At 42.9% G+C, this 14,973-nt stretch overlaps 2 protein-coding genes across 2 annotated transcripts in view; one reads left to right on the top strand and one right to left on the bottom strand.

The window, feature by feature from the left end:
- rfc3 (replication factor C (activator 1) 3) overlaps positions 1-2,752 on the top strand; it is a 3,973-nt gene extending 1,221 nt beyond the window's left edge. The window contains exons 2-9 of the mRNA XM_083926558.1: positions 197-334; positions 460-527; positions 1,164-1,261; positions 1,405-1,586; positions 1,733-1,869; positions 1,963-2,061; positions 2,174-2,243; positions 2,344-2,752. Of these exons, the coding sequence (XP_083782684.1) occupies positions 197-334; positions 460-527; positions 1,164-1,261; positions 1,405-1,586; positions 1,733-1,869; positions 1,963-2,061; positions 2,174-2,243; positions 2,344-2,535 (984 nt within the window). The 3' untranslated portion in view covers positions 2,536-2,752. The remainder of the gene's footprint in view (positions 1-196; positions 335-459; positions 528-1,163; positions 1,262-1,404; positions 1,587-1,732; positions 1,870-1,962; positions 2,062-2,173; positions 2,244-2,343) is intronic.
- Positions 2,753-3,877: 1,125 nt separating this feature from the next.
- On the bottom strand, positions 3,878-13,253 carry kl (klotho; the record flags this gene model as incomplete). Its single annotated transcript, XM_083927569.1, has 13 exons — positions 3,878-4,212; positions 5,382-5,508; positions 6,090-6,195; positions 6,560-6,667; positions 6,792-6,970; positions 7,905-8,100; positions 8,642-8,877; positions 9,997-10,146; positions 10,879-10,984; positions 11,225-11,387; positions 11,506-11,585; positions 11,667-12,097; positions 12,537-13,253. The coding sequence occupies 13 exons, from the start codon at positions 13,251-13,253 to the stop codon at positions 3,878-3,880; spliced, it is 2,934 nt and encodes a 977-aa protein (XP_083783695.1).
- Positions 13,254-14,973: the final 1,720 nt, after the last annotated feature.

The raw sequence follows: 14,973 nt of genomic DNA, 5'->3' as shown, positions 1-14,973 counted from the left end.
TATCTTTGATAATTACATTGCATCCATGCTAATTTATATTTTAAGACATTTTGGGGGGGGTTGGCGTTGGAAAGATTATTAAACAATTTTGTAGACCCCCTGCAGTAACTCTGAGGACCCCCATAGGGTCCCGGAGCCCCTGTTAAAGATCACTGATATAAGGCAATACCTCTCTCTTGTTAAATGTTTGTTTCAGGTTCAATGTGGCGACTTCCCTCACTTGTTGGTGTACGGGCCATCAGGTGCGGGGAAGAAGACTCGCATCATGTGTCTGCTGAGGGAGCTGTACGGAGCTGGGGTGGAGAAGCTCCGCATAGAGCATCAGACCATTGTGGTAAGAGAGGGGGAAATAATGCCATAACCATGCATTACAATACACCCCTATCATGCAATTTCTCCAGACATTTCTTAGTCCTCACAAGATCATGATCAAATTGTTTGTCTGCTATTCATCTCCAGGCTCCCTCAAAGAAGAAAATCGAGATTAACACAATAGCCAGCAACTACCACTTGGAAGTCAACGCAAGGTAACTCAATGATACGTTGCTATCTACATTTACTCCAATACTGTACTGCATTACAGTTTGGAAATACTTACACTTGAGTATTCCACTTTATTTCAGAGTAAATTGTTGCACTCAATTTAATTTGACAGCTGTAGTTGTGGGTTACTTTGCAGACTAAGATTTTATCAGTATTTATTTATGGTTGAGGTATAGCTAAAATAATATGTGACTTAAAGTCTGACTGAAATCTGATCAAGTTATCCCTTTTTTTTGTTAAACAATGTTTTTTTATGTTTAATTGATAGTATTTTATTAAAAGGAAGAAACTAGGTCTTGATGGGAAAAATCAGAAATGCTCCCTTTTCTCTTTGCAGAATATTAGCAGCGCTCTTTTGCCCAGTGAATGTTTGTTTGGTCTCTTGTTCGACAAGCTAAGGTGCAGGACAAGGTTTATGTTTGTAAGTTAGATAAGACAGAGAGTTTAGAAGAAAAGCTAATGTTGGTTGTTGTTGTTGTTCAAAGTCTGTGGCTCTTGTGTTGTGTAGCACACAAATTTCTCCATCTTGATTCTTTTTCTCAATGGAGAACACATTACAAGCAGAAAAAAAAGTGGAACTTTCAGTTGGACTTTAAGTGTTTGTGTTTTGTGTTGTACAGTGATGCCGGGAACCAAGACCGTGTGGTGATTCAGGAGCTGATTAAAACTGTGGCTCAGTCTCAGCAGATCCAGTCAAGCACCCAGAGAGAGTTCAAAGGTAGGAAAGACACTTGTACCTTTGGGCAACGGTCTTAAAAATCAGAGGTCACCCCTCTATTAACGACCTCTCCCTGATGCCCCCCTTTGGCTCTGTGAAGCAATAACATCAGACTGTCACTGTTGTTCTACTTTTGTTCTCAGTGGTGTTGCTCACAGAGGTGGACAGACTCACAAAGGATGCCCAGCATGCTTTGCGTCGGACAATGGAAAAGTACATGTCCACCTGCCGCCTCATCCTCTGCTCTACATCCACCTCCAAAGTCATTGGTCCCATTCGGAGTCGTTGTCTGGCTGTCAGAGTTCCTCTGCCGAGCACAGAAGAGGTAAGATGGAGACGATGTGGTTTAGATCATAATTAGTAATCACCGAACATAGTACATTAGAATTGCCTTAAATTTGCTGCATAAGTCACGACCAAAACTTTTCCACTTTTTTTCCCCCTTGTCTCTTTGTTATTGATGTTTGCTAGGTCTGCAATGTTTTGACATCAATCTGTAAAAAAGAGGGTCTGCTCCTCCCACCTGAGCTGGCTAAGCAAATCACTGAAAAGTCTGGTCGCAACCTTCGCAAAGCTCTTTTGATGTGTGAGGCCTGCAGAGTGCAGCAGTAAGTTATCACAAAATGTATTACCATTCCTCCCCAGCATTTATCATGGATTAGTAAGAATCTTCTTACTTAGCCTGTGTTAATCTTTTCCAGGTACCCATTCTCCGCAGACCAAGACGTCCCACAGACAGACTGGGAGGTCTACCTCAGAGAAACGGCCAATGCCATCGTCAGCCAGCAGAGCCCTCAGAGGTAGGAGCGGCAAAGAGAGAGAGAGAGAGAAGAAGTGTAGTTGGTTCTGAAGTAACTAAGGAAAGCTGATGAGATTATATATGATATTTTAATGCTGTGTCTGTTCATCCAGGTTGTTGGAGGTTCGAGCCAGGCTGTATGAGCTGCTGACTCACTGCATCCCTCCTGATATCATCATGAAGGTGCCGTTTACTGCACATCATCTTCCCCAAAGTGTTGGAATGGTTTGCAGTGACGTTTAAGGTCATGTGTATTAATTTTCCCTATCCAATCCTCTAACAGAGTCTGGTAACAGAGTTGTTGAGTAACTGCGATGGTCATCTGAAGACAGAAGTGGCCCACATGGCAGCCTACTACGAACATAGGCTGCAGCTGGGCAACAAGGCCATCTACCATCTTGAGGCCTTTACCGCTAAGTTCATGGCCATCTACAAGAAGTTTATGGAAGACGGCCTGGATGCCATGATGTTCTGACTCTGAACGGACTTAAATACCTTTGCCCCAACAAGACTTTCAGTGGAATCTGTATTCTGTAAGGCTTGGTGCAATATTGACATAACGATAGTCTTACAGTTTGTGGCTTTATACCATGGTTTGTTGCACAAAACCTCAGCACTGTACACAGTTTGACACCTATAACTGTCACTGTACTGGTGTAAAATAATTCAAATAGAGAAGTTGTGTGACTGGAGCAGGCAATTATTTGTATAAAAATATACTACAAGGACAAGAGATGTGTTCTTAAAATATCTGCATCAGAACATTATAATAAATTGCTTTGTTTATTAAAAAAAAGTTCTGGTGTTGCTCTCTGGAAAGAACCAGATGCGGATTTCATTACTATGGACAAAAGTAACACATAATCTGAACTCACTCTGTCATAGCAGTGCGGGCAGGTGAACGGTAGCTTCCTACGGTGGCAGCATTGCACACAGCTGAGCGCATGGGAGATCCACTGACGTGGATTTAAATCAGCAACATGTCTCTTTAATGTTATGTAGCAGATCTTTTTTTACATCAGCCTCATTACTCCTGAAGTCATGATAATGAGCATGACAAGAGTGGCTGCCTACTGTACTGTCTGATGTTGCTCAAAGGTTCCCAGTATGAGAGAGAGAGAGAGAGATTAATGCAACGAAAATTCACAGCCTGATACAAACTGGGGCTTTTTTCACCTTTTGGCTAATTTATTGTCAGTTGGACACTAAGAACACATAAACAAATACTCATTACAGTCATAAAAATGCACAAACCAGCATGAATAACACTTAAATTATTCGTTTAAAAACTGCAAATAGTCTTTTGAGATGTTCTATTAAGGTGGGTAATTATCCCATTTCAGCTTTAAAACGTTCTAACCAGAGTTTTCTCCTCTGGAAACCTTCCCCTTTGAATTTTATAGGGAAATTGTCTGATGGAGTGTAAGGAGTGTGAAAAAAATGAAAACTGCAAATGAGCGACCTTTCACTTTATGAAGAGCATTAACTCACAAACAAGCTGTTTTGAAAAGGCCACTCTGTGAGATAGACCATCATCTTGAACTGATAATGGGAAGCTTTTACCAGCTGTAATTGTACAAGGTGCCTCAGGATTTGTTACAACTTTACACAATATTTAATAACAGTTCTAACGCCTAAAATATGACGATGATTGGACCACTTTCAATTATTCAAACTTCATTTAATATAAGGTCAAAAGAAGTACCATAGTTTAGGTTTGTAAAGTAAAACTATGACTGAACTCTACACTGCATATTAAGCACTTTTTTCCTTGAGTCATTTATATATATACACATAAAATCATATAGTCACAATCATCAGTAACACTCCTTGTGTCTCTTGGCTGTGTAGTAGATGATGAGGCCCAGAGTGATCAGCACCCCTGAACCTACCAGAGTCAGGAAGCCCACCACGGGCCTCTTGACCAACACATGGCAGCCCAGGCAGGGCTTAGGCATTCTGGGACATTGCTGTGGTGCAGCACCCTGAATGGGGAAGCCGTTGTGCTGGATGATATTGCGGTAGTTTGAAAGAGAAGCCTTGACGATGACCTCTTCGTGGACATGGCCGTACAAGCCAAATCCAGGGTCCCTCTGGTCGCTCAGGGCGTAAGCAAAGTAGCCCTTCAGGTTCACACCGTCCAGAGTGTACGCTGAGGAGAGAAGACGACACGTGAGGAGCTCAAGAGTCATTTTCAGTTACTTGTACCACACGTGGAGGTGAGGCGGTGGGTTTGGTGTGTGACAGAAAAAAAAGGGTAGCACTTTGCCTTGGCTTTAACCCCTCTGTTTATCATCTATCAGTGGCATATAGACCCTAATAAGTTATATGATGATGACATTATGAGTAGATCTAAGTGTTTATTAATTAATTTTGTAACTGCTCCTATGAACACATTTTATATCAGAACTGTTGTATTATCATCCATTAAGTTGAAGTTATTGGTAGTGCCATCCATCAATCAAAGGATGATCTTATATCTTCTTACGACTACATTATAGTGTGTTATAAGCTATTTATTAATTTTCTATACTGCTTATAAAGGAAGTGTCACCAAAACACACACACACACACACACACACGCATACATAATTTAAAACTTCTAAACTGTTTGCAACTGTGGAAAGTAACCTGAGTTTTTGTTTATTTAAAACATAATTTCTCATAATACTGCTGGGCGGTATAACTAACATTTTGTAACACAGTGTCTTTGCATGACTGGGTCTTGTTCTACTGTCAGCAGTACATATAATGTAAAAACATGCCATTAGGCAGTGTAACTCTGTAAATGGTATGACACAATATTAGTGTTATATCATATGTCATGGATGGTGTAGATTTTCTAGAGTGTAAACATCGCTCTACACAAATAATATATGAACATATTGTTTTCTGTGGGTGGTTTCCCCCTGGTGGTCACATAGCAAACTACAACATACAATAACATGAGACTAAGCGCACATCATAGCATGACACCGCAAAGGTTTCAAAGTGCCAGCCGAGGTCGCCACTGTGTGTAACCCAATAAACTTTACAAGGACAGGTAACTGGAGGGCGAGTTACCTTGACTCCACAATTCAAGTGCAGAGTGTGTATCTCTGTTTATATTTGTGTGAGTGTGTGTGTTCTGAGTCAGCAGATTACTCAGGGGTCAGTGACCTAAATACCGGTCTAATAATTAAGCTCTGCAGAGGCTAGAAAGGGTAAAAACTTCTAAAGGATTGATCACTCAGTACACAAATGCAGTGATAAAAATATCCGGCTCCCATGTGCATTACATTAATCCTATAGAATCAGCACGATGTGTGTTTGTAGTCTCACCTTTCAGCGCCTCATTGATGTAGTTGTACAGGTAGTAGACTCTTAGGCTGTCTTTGAAGCGTGCTGGGTCTTCCCGGACCCCGTTAGCCATCACATAGACCGGTACATCACAGTAGTGCTCCCTCACCTTACACAGCAGAAGAGCTATGTCAGTGTTTGTCTAGTCTTCTGTCAAAGTTGATCACATTCAAAAAAGTATTAACTCGAGAGTTTTCAGCCAAGTAGCATCTGAAGAACCTAAACCACTTCTCATGCAAACGGTCTTTTGACGGCATCGAGCTAAAATAGCATCGTTAAGTCCCTCATGTTTGAAGACATTTAATAATACAATAACCTGGTTGAATGGTAACATGCCTCATTAATATGCAGCTATTTCAAAAGTTTAACTGTGGGACACAGTATGTCTCCTACATCACTGTAGAGGCCAAGTTCAGTGTGCACTTAAATTTTTCAACTTCTGCACAATGAAGGACAAATAAGAAATAAGAAAAGCACATTTCTGATTCAAGGGGGAGCTGTAAAGTATGATGTTGCAGTAAATCTACATGTTTGCCCTGTTTGTCTCGGATCAAACCCCACCAGAGCCTTCTGTCTCCTATTTCTCCCCCCTCCTATGTCCCTGTCAACTTGTCTACTACTGGTTTTATTTTTAGCCCAACATTCATCTTTTTCACAAGACTGTGCGAGACCAGACAAGAGCAGCCTCACCCAGTTGAGGGCTTTCCTCAGGCCCCAGGGCACAACAGGCAGCGGGGACATGATCCACGTGGCGTCTATCATGTGCTGGACCTCTAGCATTGCAGTGTATGTGTACCTGCAAACATGGAGATGATACAGAAATGTTACTAAAAAAACGTTCTCCCTTTTCTCGACTCCGACCTGCAGCCCTTTGCTGCAGGTTGTCCCCCCTCTCTACTATCAACCTTCAGCTGTACTATCAAAAAAAGGCACAAACGCCAAAAAGACATACTCTTTCTTCATGCCTTTAAGATGCCGGACGTATCACTATATCAGGGCGAAATATTTGTCTTTAACTAAACTTATAAAACTATAAGAAGAGGCTGTCCAGTTAAAAAGCCCTTCATGTAACCCCCTGACCCTCTCCTCCCCCTATTGTTCCCTGTAGGTTTGTCCACGGTCACTATTAAAATAAAGGCAAAAAGGGGTTTTTATCTTACGAGTCTTCCTTGGCATGTGTCACCAACTTGGTACTGAAGTGACTGATGGCAAAAAAGTCGTATGTCCCTTTAACCAGCTGTCTGTCTTCCTCGTTGAACACTGGCAGGCTGTGGAAACACAAAGAAACTTATAGTAGATGAAACTTAAGTAGTTATATTTCCACAGTACATGTTAGTAGTTTTGGCTAAAAGACAAAGCGTCTGTATTGAAGTATTAATGAAGTATTTGTACTCAAGTGAGTTGAGCTGACGCAGCCAGCTCCTCATTCCCAGAGGATAATCCCCACTGCCAAAGATTGGCTCTGCAAACCAGCCGACGCGGAAGTCCAAAACCCTTTTGGCTGGCTCTACATCCTCACGGCTGAATGAAAACGCCGGTTCCACCCAGTCCATGTGTAGAGCCAGAGACACCTGAGACACAACACAAAACACACTCCTGTTGACTGAAGCGATTCTACCTTTACCTACTTCATGAAAGCTTTTATGTTTAGAATTTTTATTGTTTAAAACACTTTATCGAGCCCCCTGGTGTTCAAAGAAGTGTTGTATTTAACATGACTTAGATCAGAAACGTTTTTTATTTTATTATTCAAGAGCCAACACGGTGAACAGACAAAAAAAACAAACCCTTTACACAAATTTCTGCGAAAGAGAATCCATAAAGGGTCTCATACTATGCATATATATTTTGGGTTTCTACTACTACACACTTAATCTTCAAAAAACACACATTTCTCACACTGTATATCCGAGCATACTTGTATTCACTCTCTGTTTGAAACGCTCCATTTCAGATAGAAATGTCTCTGTCTCTGATTGGTCAGTGTTTCAGGTTCTTCTGCACTCTGCGTCTCTGCACCGTCATTGCAGCGGAGGAATGGCTGTAACGCCACTGTTGCAGCACTTTCTATCTAAATATAGTATAGCTGTGACATCACAACAGTCCAGAAGTCCTGAAGGCTTGTTTAAAGCCACAGTTTCTGGATAACATTTATTTGGAAATCTGTCAGATGTTTTCGGAGCTCTGAAGAGCTGCTGGCTGCGTGAGACAAACACATGTCGACTGCTTTTGTAACTACTGTCACTGTCAATGGGGGACTAAAAGCTCTGAAACTGAAGATCGGGTAACAAATACAAATGAAAAGACCGAAGGAGAAAAAACTGGCAGCATAAAGTGAGGCATAAAAAAAGAGATGGAAATCTCACTTTTCATAATACACCTTTAAAAGAAAAGATGTTGCTGTACTGGAAAAAGCTGACCATTTGAATAATATAAACAACATACCGGTATGATAAAAAAATGTTTTTAAATAAATATGATAAATAAATGAATCCCTCTACTGACCTTTCCTCCCTGTGCGTGTCTGAACTCGTCGTCGTAGGCGCGCCAGGCCAGAGCGTGCGCCCGCAGCATCTGATGACCCTCCTGGTAGCTCACCATCTCATCGTTGGGCTCATTCAGGGTGATCCACATCTTCACATGGGCACCTAGTTCTCTGTAACAAAGTCTGGCATAGTCTGCAAACGCCTCTGGAGTCTCCCTGGGGGGAAAAAAAAGTAAAATGTGGAAACATTATTTAAGCACTAAGATCACATTTATATGAGTTGTCATCAGAAATACATGATAGAAGAATAAAGTCTTTTTACTTTTTATTACAACACTAAATGTTGAGCCAGGAACGATGAGAATGCCAATACATTAGATTGTTCCATTAGCAGAGGCGTTTCAAATGTTTTGATCACTGGGTTAAGTGATATCTCTTTACGACAGGAAAATAAACGATGATACCATGGCAGCAAGTGATAGCTGCTTAATGCTGATGGCAACAAGGACAGTATGTTCCTGGGAACATCATTGTGTGTTTACTTTTACATCAGACCGCTCCGTATGGGAAATGGTAATAAACCATACCTCATAGAGTTGGATGTTTATTGGCTCTGTTTGGAGCTCTAACACTCATGAAGCATGGTCAACATTGATGTAATTAATCTAAAATTTAAATTCAAATGAGAAACTGGATGAAACCTGCTGGAGTAAAAAAAAAACAGAGCTTAAACTCCAGAATCATCGCTGCATCTGACCTGTTCAGCCACTTGTTGGCGGTGTCAAGCGGGGCCGGCAGGCTGCTGTGATGCCGCGTGTGGTGCCACAGAGTGACCACGGGTGTGATGTTGGCCTGCAGGAGCTGACGGGTGAAACAGCGGTAGTAGCCCAGCAGAGTGGTGTTGGGATGAGCCACGTCACCTGTAGGCACCACAGCTGACCAACTGAGAGAAAAGTGGAAGTGGTTTACCCCCACCTGCCGGATTTCATCCACCTACAGAGAGGGAGGAAAATAAACATGTCACGACTTAAACTTTTACACACCAATTTTAAAAGTGTACTTTTTTAATACGAACACCCATTACTGGGGGCTAAACTTTCCTGCAATTCAGTTGTTGACCCTACACTGTCGACATGTACCCCCATTTGTAATTTACGGCATTCAGAACATTTTATTTTTAGAAACAAACAACTATTTGCTAGGTAAAGATATAGTGGAGTTATGGTGTTCTGAGCAGAGAATGAAGTCACACTCCCTCTTTGTGTTTTGTGATCTGAGCCTGTTATTGTTTTGTTTTGGAGGTATGTTAATGTGAATCCAATGTGTGTGTGTGTGAGGGCAACTCACCCATTAGTTTTGTGTGCTGACATCTGGTGATTCTGAATGTCGTATATTGAATCTTTAAAAGGCCGTTAAAAGTGGGATTTCCATGTTGTTTTTTTTATTTGTTGTAAAGCAGGTTGAAGTGCTATATAAATACTGTGAATTATCCAAATGCTCAATGCACAGAGAAATACACATAGTCCGTATTCAGAAACTGTGCCTTTAAACGAGCCGTCAGGACTTCTATGGAGTTGTGATGTCACAACTATACTTTATATACGTAGAAAGTGCCACTACAGTGCCGCAACAGTCATTCCACGGCAGCAATGACGTGCAGAACAGGGCTGTAATGCCAGTTCCTCTGATTGTTTGTTTTGAAAACCGATATGGCCGCACTTGCATGTTTGTATATGTGAGTGCCTTATGTGTCAATATCAGAGGGCCGTCGCAAAACATTGGTTTTTGACTAGATGGGAAGCGGTCAGTAACAACCGTGCGGCGGCAACCTTTTCTTCAATATTTCAAGAACAGCACCTTTCAAGCATGTAAACATGTTCTAGTAGAAATCCAAAATACACGTATGAAACAAGGGTAAAATTATTAGGAAATAATGAGAAAATTAATGTGCTGAAAGTTGTTTTATTTTGGAGTTGAAAATCGGACATGATCCCTCACTGACTTCCCACACATGACCAACGCCAAATGGGCAAATGTTACGTTATGGTATCTGTGACAAATATACTTTTCTCTCCTCCGAAAGATAAATGTGTGACTGGTAGGAGGACCCACCTGTTGTCGGATGGTGGCGTAATCAGCGCAGTGTGTGGTTCGGCGTACAGGCGGTGCACTGAAGCCCTCCAGCCTCATCAGCTCGCCGTTGTTGGAGATGTTCCACAAATAAACACTGGGGTCTGCAAACTGGCTGGGCGTGGTCTCCACCTGTGACATAAAAAACACAATGCAAACATGAACTCACTAGCACCCCTCTCACCCTGGGTTTACCTAATACAAACAGATGCAAACAAAATGGGGCAAATCACTATTAACAGTGGGTCCTGTGCTTTTAAGCTCAGCTGGCACATCGGTGTGAGGTTATTTGTGGTTTATGATTAAGAGAGGATTCATCGTCGTGAATGTTCCTGAGCTGGACTTTCACCATGAGAACTGCAAGAGCAAAATAACGTGACGTACAGGATGTAACTTAGACAATGAGGAGAGGAATTTCAGCTGCTAGTTTCCTTTCTTTCCTTTGTCTTGAAATGTCTTTTTGCTTTTTGCAGAGCTAACAAAACTTCACACTTCACTAAATATTAGTGAGGTTTATACTGAATCTCTCAACCAAAGTTAATACACTGTTAATGTTTTCTCAAGTTCCTCTATATCTGAGGAGGTCTTCTTGTTTCATTCATTATCAGACCTCTGCCCTCTGGCAACTCTCCGATTCTTCCACAACACACTCCCCCCTCTCATCCTTAACACAAACACACACACACACACACACACACACACGCACACACACACACACACACACACACACACACACACACACACACACACACACACACACACACACACACACACACACACACACACACACACACACACACACACACACACACACACACACACACACACACACACACACACACACACACACACACACACACACACCTGTATGGAGTTGGCAGATACCCCCCAGGCGAAATCACACGGGAAAATCCCTTGTGCTGGTCTGTTTTCTGGGAGTTCTGGGAAGCCGTTTCTCTGGATGACATTTCTTTAAGGATAAATGAAGAATCATCACGTCAGGAGGAGATGAAAGTGAAAAATGTATCTCTGCAGTTGTAGAGCAGTGTTACGTGTGACAATCTGTGCACAGCTTTATCAGTTTAATACCGTTAAAAGACAGATAAGATATCTGCATTGTTATGGCAAAAAACATCAAAATACATCAGCACAAATTTCAATATTGTGCATCTTTTGTCAAAATCACCGCTCGTCAAATGTGTTCATGTACCTGTAAAAGGTGGCAGATGTTTTTGGCTCCCTCTTCATGTCAAGAGTGTTGAAGTCAACGTAGTAAAGTCCACGTCGTATCCCATATTCCCTGTGCCACTCAAAGCTGTCTATCAGAGACCAGGCTGTGTATCCGATCACATTCACTCCATCTATGATGATGGCTGTATGGCAGACAGACAGATGGACAGCCCAGATTAAGGCCTTAAGTGACTAGTTTTCCTAACGTCCAATGGTTCATCCTCATCAGAAATGGGGGAAACGACATCAGACATTACTCACATTTTAGTGCCTCTGCGATGAACCTCTTGAGGTAGTACATGTGTTTTGGGTCTTCTGTCTTGGTGTTGCCAAGGACATACCTGTGTTGAGAAGCAGTGAATTCAAGATGCCCCGCAAACACCAGAACAACACACGGAGGCATACAGAGAAACCAAACCTACCAACCACTCTGCACCACAAAGATTGGCGGCTTGTCGTACTCTGCGTTGACCCAGTAGAGCAGCATCCTCAGGTCCAGATCCTCCTGCTGTCCAAACTTCAGACTGTCGTTGATGAGCTGGAAGCTCAGGGCCGCTCCGTGAGAAAGGGCGAAGAAGTCAGCTGTTCCCCTCACCTGCTCCTTCTCCTCCGGGGTGAAGGAGGGCAGCCTCGAGCCCAGCCTCGCCTTCATGCAGGGAGGGTAGTCTCCGTCTGTGAACAGAGGCCGGGCGAACCAGCCCAGGACGTGGTCCAGGGAGCACTGACACTCCCGAAGACTTTCCAGGCGAGTGCGACTGGGCTTGATCCAGTGAGAGGCCAGCGCCATGGACAGCTTGCCCTGCTGACGGGGCCGGTAGTGGCGGTCGTAGAGATGCCATGCAGCTGCATGAGCCTGGAGGAGAAACAGACAGACAGACAGACAGACAAAGAACAACAGGCAGACAGAGGGGAAGGGGAGGAAGAGGAGTGTGGAGAGGTTAGAGAGGATGGAAGAAAACCCATGAGTCAAATTGATTTCTTTTGTCAGAGCAGTTCAAAGTGATTTATAGGTGACTGACAAACCAATAAGACAACTGAAAGATAAACAGCCAATCATGGGGAGACACCAAAATAAAAGTATAGAGACCAAAATTAAAAGATTGATAAAGATTAAAAAAAATACAAAAGGATTAAAAAGATTATAAAAGTGAAATGAAATAAACACAACCGATATTATTCTTTGTTACAGTAAAATTCTATTTTTTTTTTTTTTACCAATTAAGAGAAGAATATTGTACTTTCCCCTCATTTACTTGACAACTAATGTCTCTATATACTTTTCAAAAACTCACCTTAAGAAGATTGTGTCCAACCCGGAACGGGAGATCGGGGTCATTCTTTATCCCGGGTGCGACCACTCCGGTGCCGTACCCGTGCCGCGCCACCACAAACGGGTTATCAATGGTAATCCAGTACTTCACATCATCCCCGAAAGTCTGGAAACAGAAATCGGCGTAGTCCTTGAAAATCCCCACAAGCTCCGGGTTGCTCCAGCCACCGAGGGTCTGCTGCAGGTGGTCGGGGAGGTCCCAGTGGTAGAGCGTGACCACCGGCTGCACGCGGATCTCCTTCAGCCTCTTGATGAGGGCCCTGTAGTAGTTGGTTCCGATTTCGTTGTAACTCCCGCGGGTGCCGTTTGGAAATATCCTGGACCAGGAAAGGGAGAACCTGTAGTGGTTGACCCCGAGCTGCCGGATGGCTCTGATGTCGGCGTGGATGTTGTGATAACTGTCGCTGCCGACGTCCCCCGTGGCCATCCGGTTCCCGCCGCGCGTAAAAGTGTCCCAAATGGAGAGGCCCTTGCCGTCCTTCTCAAACGCACCCTCCACCTGGTACGCCGCCGTGCCCACGGCCCATATGAAGTCCTTGGGGAAGGTATCGTAGAGGAAAGCCTTGTCTCCTGGATAGGGCAGTTTACTGAAACGTCCCCACGTTTTCAAACCGGCGTTGGGCTTTGCGGTCGCAGAGGTGAAGGCGAGAAATGTCAAAAGGGCGAGCAGAACACTCATGATGCCTGTCAATCCTGGCCTCTGAGGTCTACTTCTTAACTCTAATCGTCATTTAACCATGCTTGGGGGCTCTCAGTGACTATACAGCGGGCTGTGGAGTGCAGCCAGCCAGCTGTGAACCCACCACAGGCCACCTCATACCCATCAATTATTAGCCAAAGCACCTGACGCACGAAGGTCTCCAGGCACAACATGATGTTATGAGCCCCAAATGATCAATCGCTTGCAAAGCAGAGACGCATTAGTTTAAGTTGTTGCTCAATTAAATATTTTTTTCCCCCAGTCTATTTATATAAGGCTTCAGTTTCCTCTAAATTAACATTTCTACCTGGATATGATAATACCCCATCCAGAGGACAGAACAGGACAGTGAGGCAGCTGCAAAGGGCCTTAATATGATCTCAGCAACAGCACCATTATCATACATCCTCAGCTGGCAGATCATCTCATAATAACTGCATTTAAATGTCACATGTCAAGAGTACACACACACACACACACACACACACACACACACACACACACACACACACACACACACGCACACACACACACACACACGCACGCACACCTGTATTTCTCACCGGATCAAGTGAGGAGCTGTACAGGCAGAGGGCGATGGGGGAGAGAGAGGGGAGAGAGAGAGAGAGGGGGGAGGGGGTGAGGAAAGGATATGCAAACAGTGTACCCTGCTGCACCACGCTCACATTACTTCCTTATCTTCCTACTTTCAGCTCCCGTTGCTTGGAAACTCCAACTGCTGGCAATCATGGTCCATATAGCACCTGCATAAATAACTTAGGAGGTGTAAGTCTGTGTGTGTTTGTGTGTTGCAATAAAGGAATACATTGTCAGCTCTTAGATTGAGGCATGACATCTCCAGTCAAAATGGACCTTTTCTGGATACTTGTGTTTTGAGATACAATACCTATAATTTACATCTAATTTGTTTTATTACTTAAATTTGAAATAAACAGTAAATAATAATCAAAGACAACAAAGTTTATGTGCTTGGTCGATTTATCTGATCTGATGAACCATTTTATACAGAACTGAATGGAACAAAAAATGAACAGCTGAAGTCTTTTGGGTTTGTATTGTTTGTTTGTTTGTGTTAGGGCTTTTATAAAATGCATACATGGTTGTATGGAAGCGTGTATGTATGACTATAAACGTATACCAAACCAAATATATAAATTAAGCATATGGTTTAGTCTGTTTTTTATTTTTAAATCATGTAATCATGTTTGGCTCAGCAAGAAGTGACAGAGGTGAAGAATGTAGTCATTCATTGTGTTTGCCTTGAGGTTCATTTGATGCACGTCACCATGGCTGGTCGTGGATCAGAAGCGGGGGGCAGAACGTGGCGTGTGGGTGTTTTTCCACAGAGCTGAGCTGCACTGGAAAGTTCAGATCTCAAGTGTTCATGCATAAGCAGCGTAGAGCACTGCCAGTCTCCATATAAACAGGAAGAACACCATGGAGTGACGCTTAGAAGCCTGAGAGAACAAACAAAAATGATCAAATTACTGTAACTTAGGCTATAAGTGCAGTGGTTTGTGGCACTAGTTTATACTACATACATCTCATTAAACAGATAAACCTTAAATAAATCAGAGCCAATTCAAATTGGGCTCGTACTTATGGCCTTGAAGATGTGGAGAAAAAGAGGAGAGGATTACCAGCTCTAACAGACAGGAGACACACATGGTTAAGGTCT

This window comes from Echiichthys vipera (genome assembly GCF_963691815.1).
Source record: "Echiichthys vipera genome assembly, chromosome: 14".
Lineage (NCBI taxonomy): Eukaryota > Metazoa > Chordata > Actinopteri > Perciformes > Trachinidae > Echiichthys > Echiichthys vipera.
Note: the sequence above shows the minus strand (reverse complement) of the source record. Positions and strands in the feature narration are given on the sequence as shown.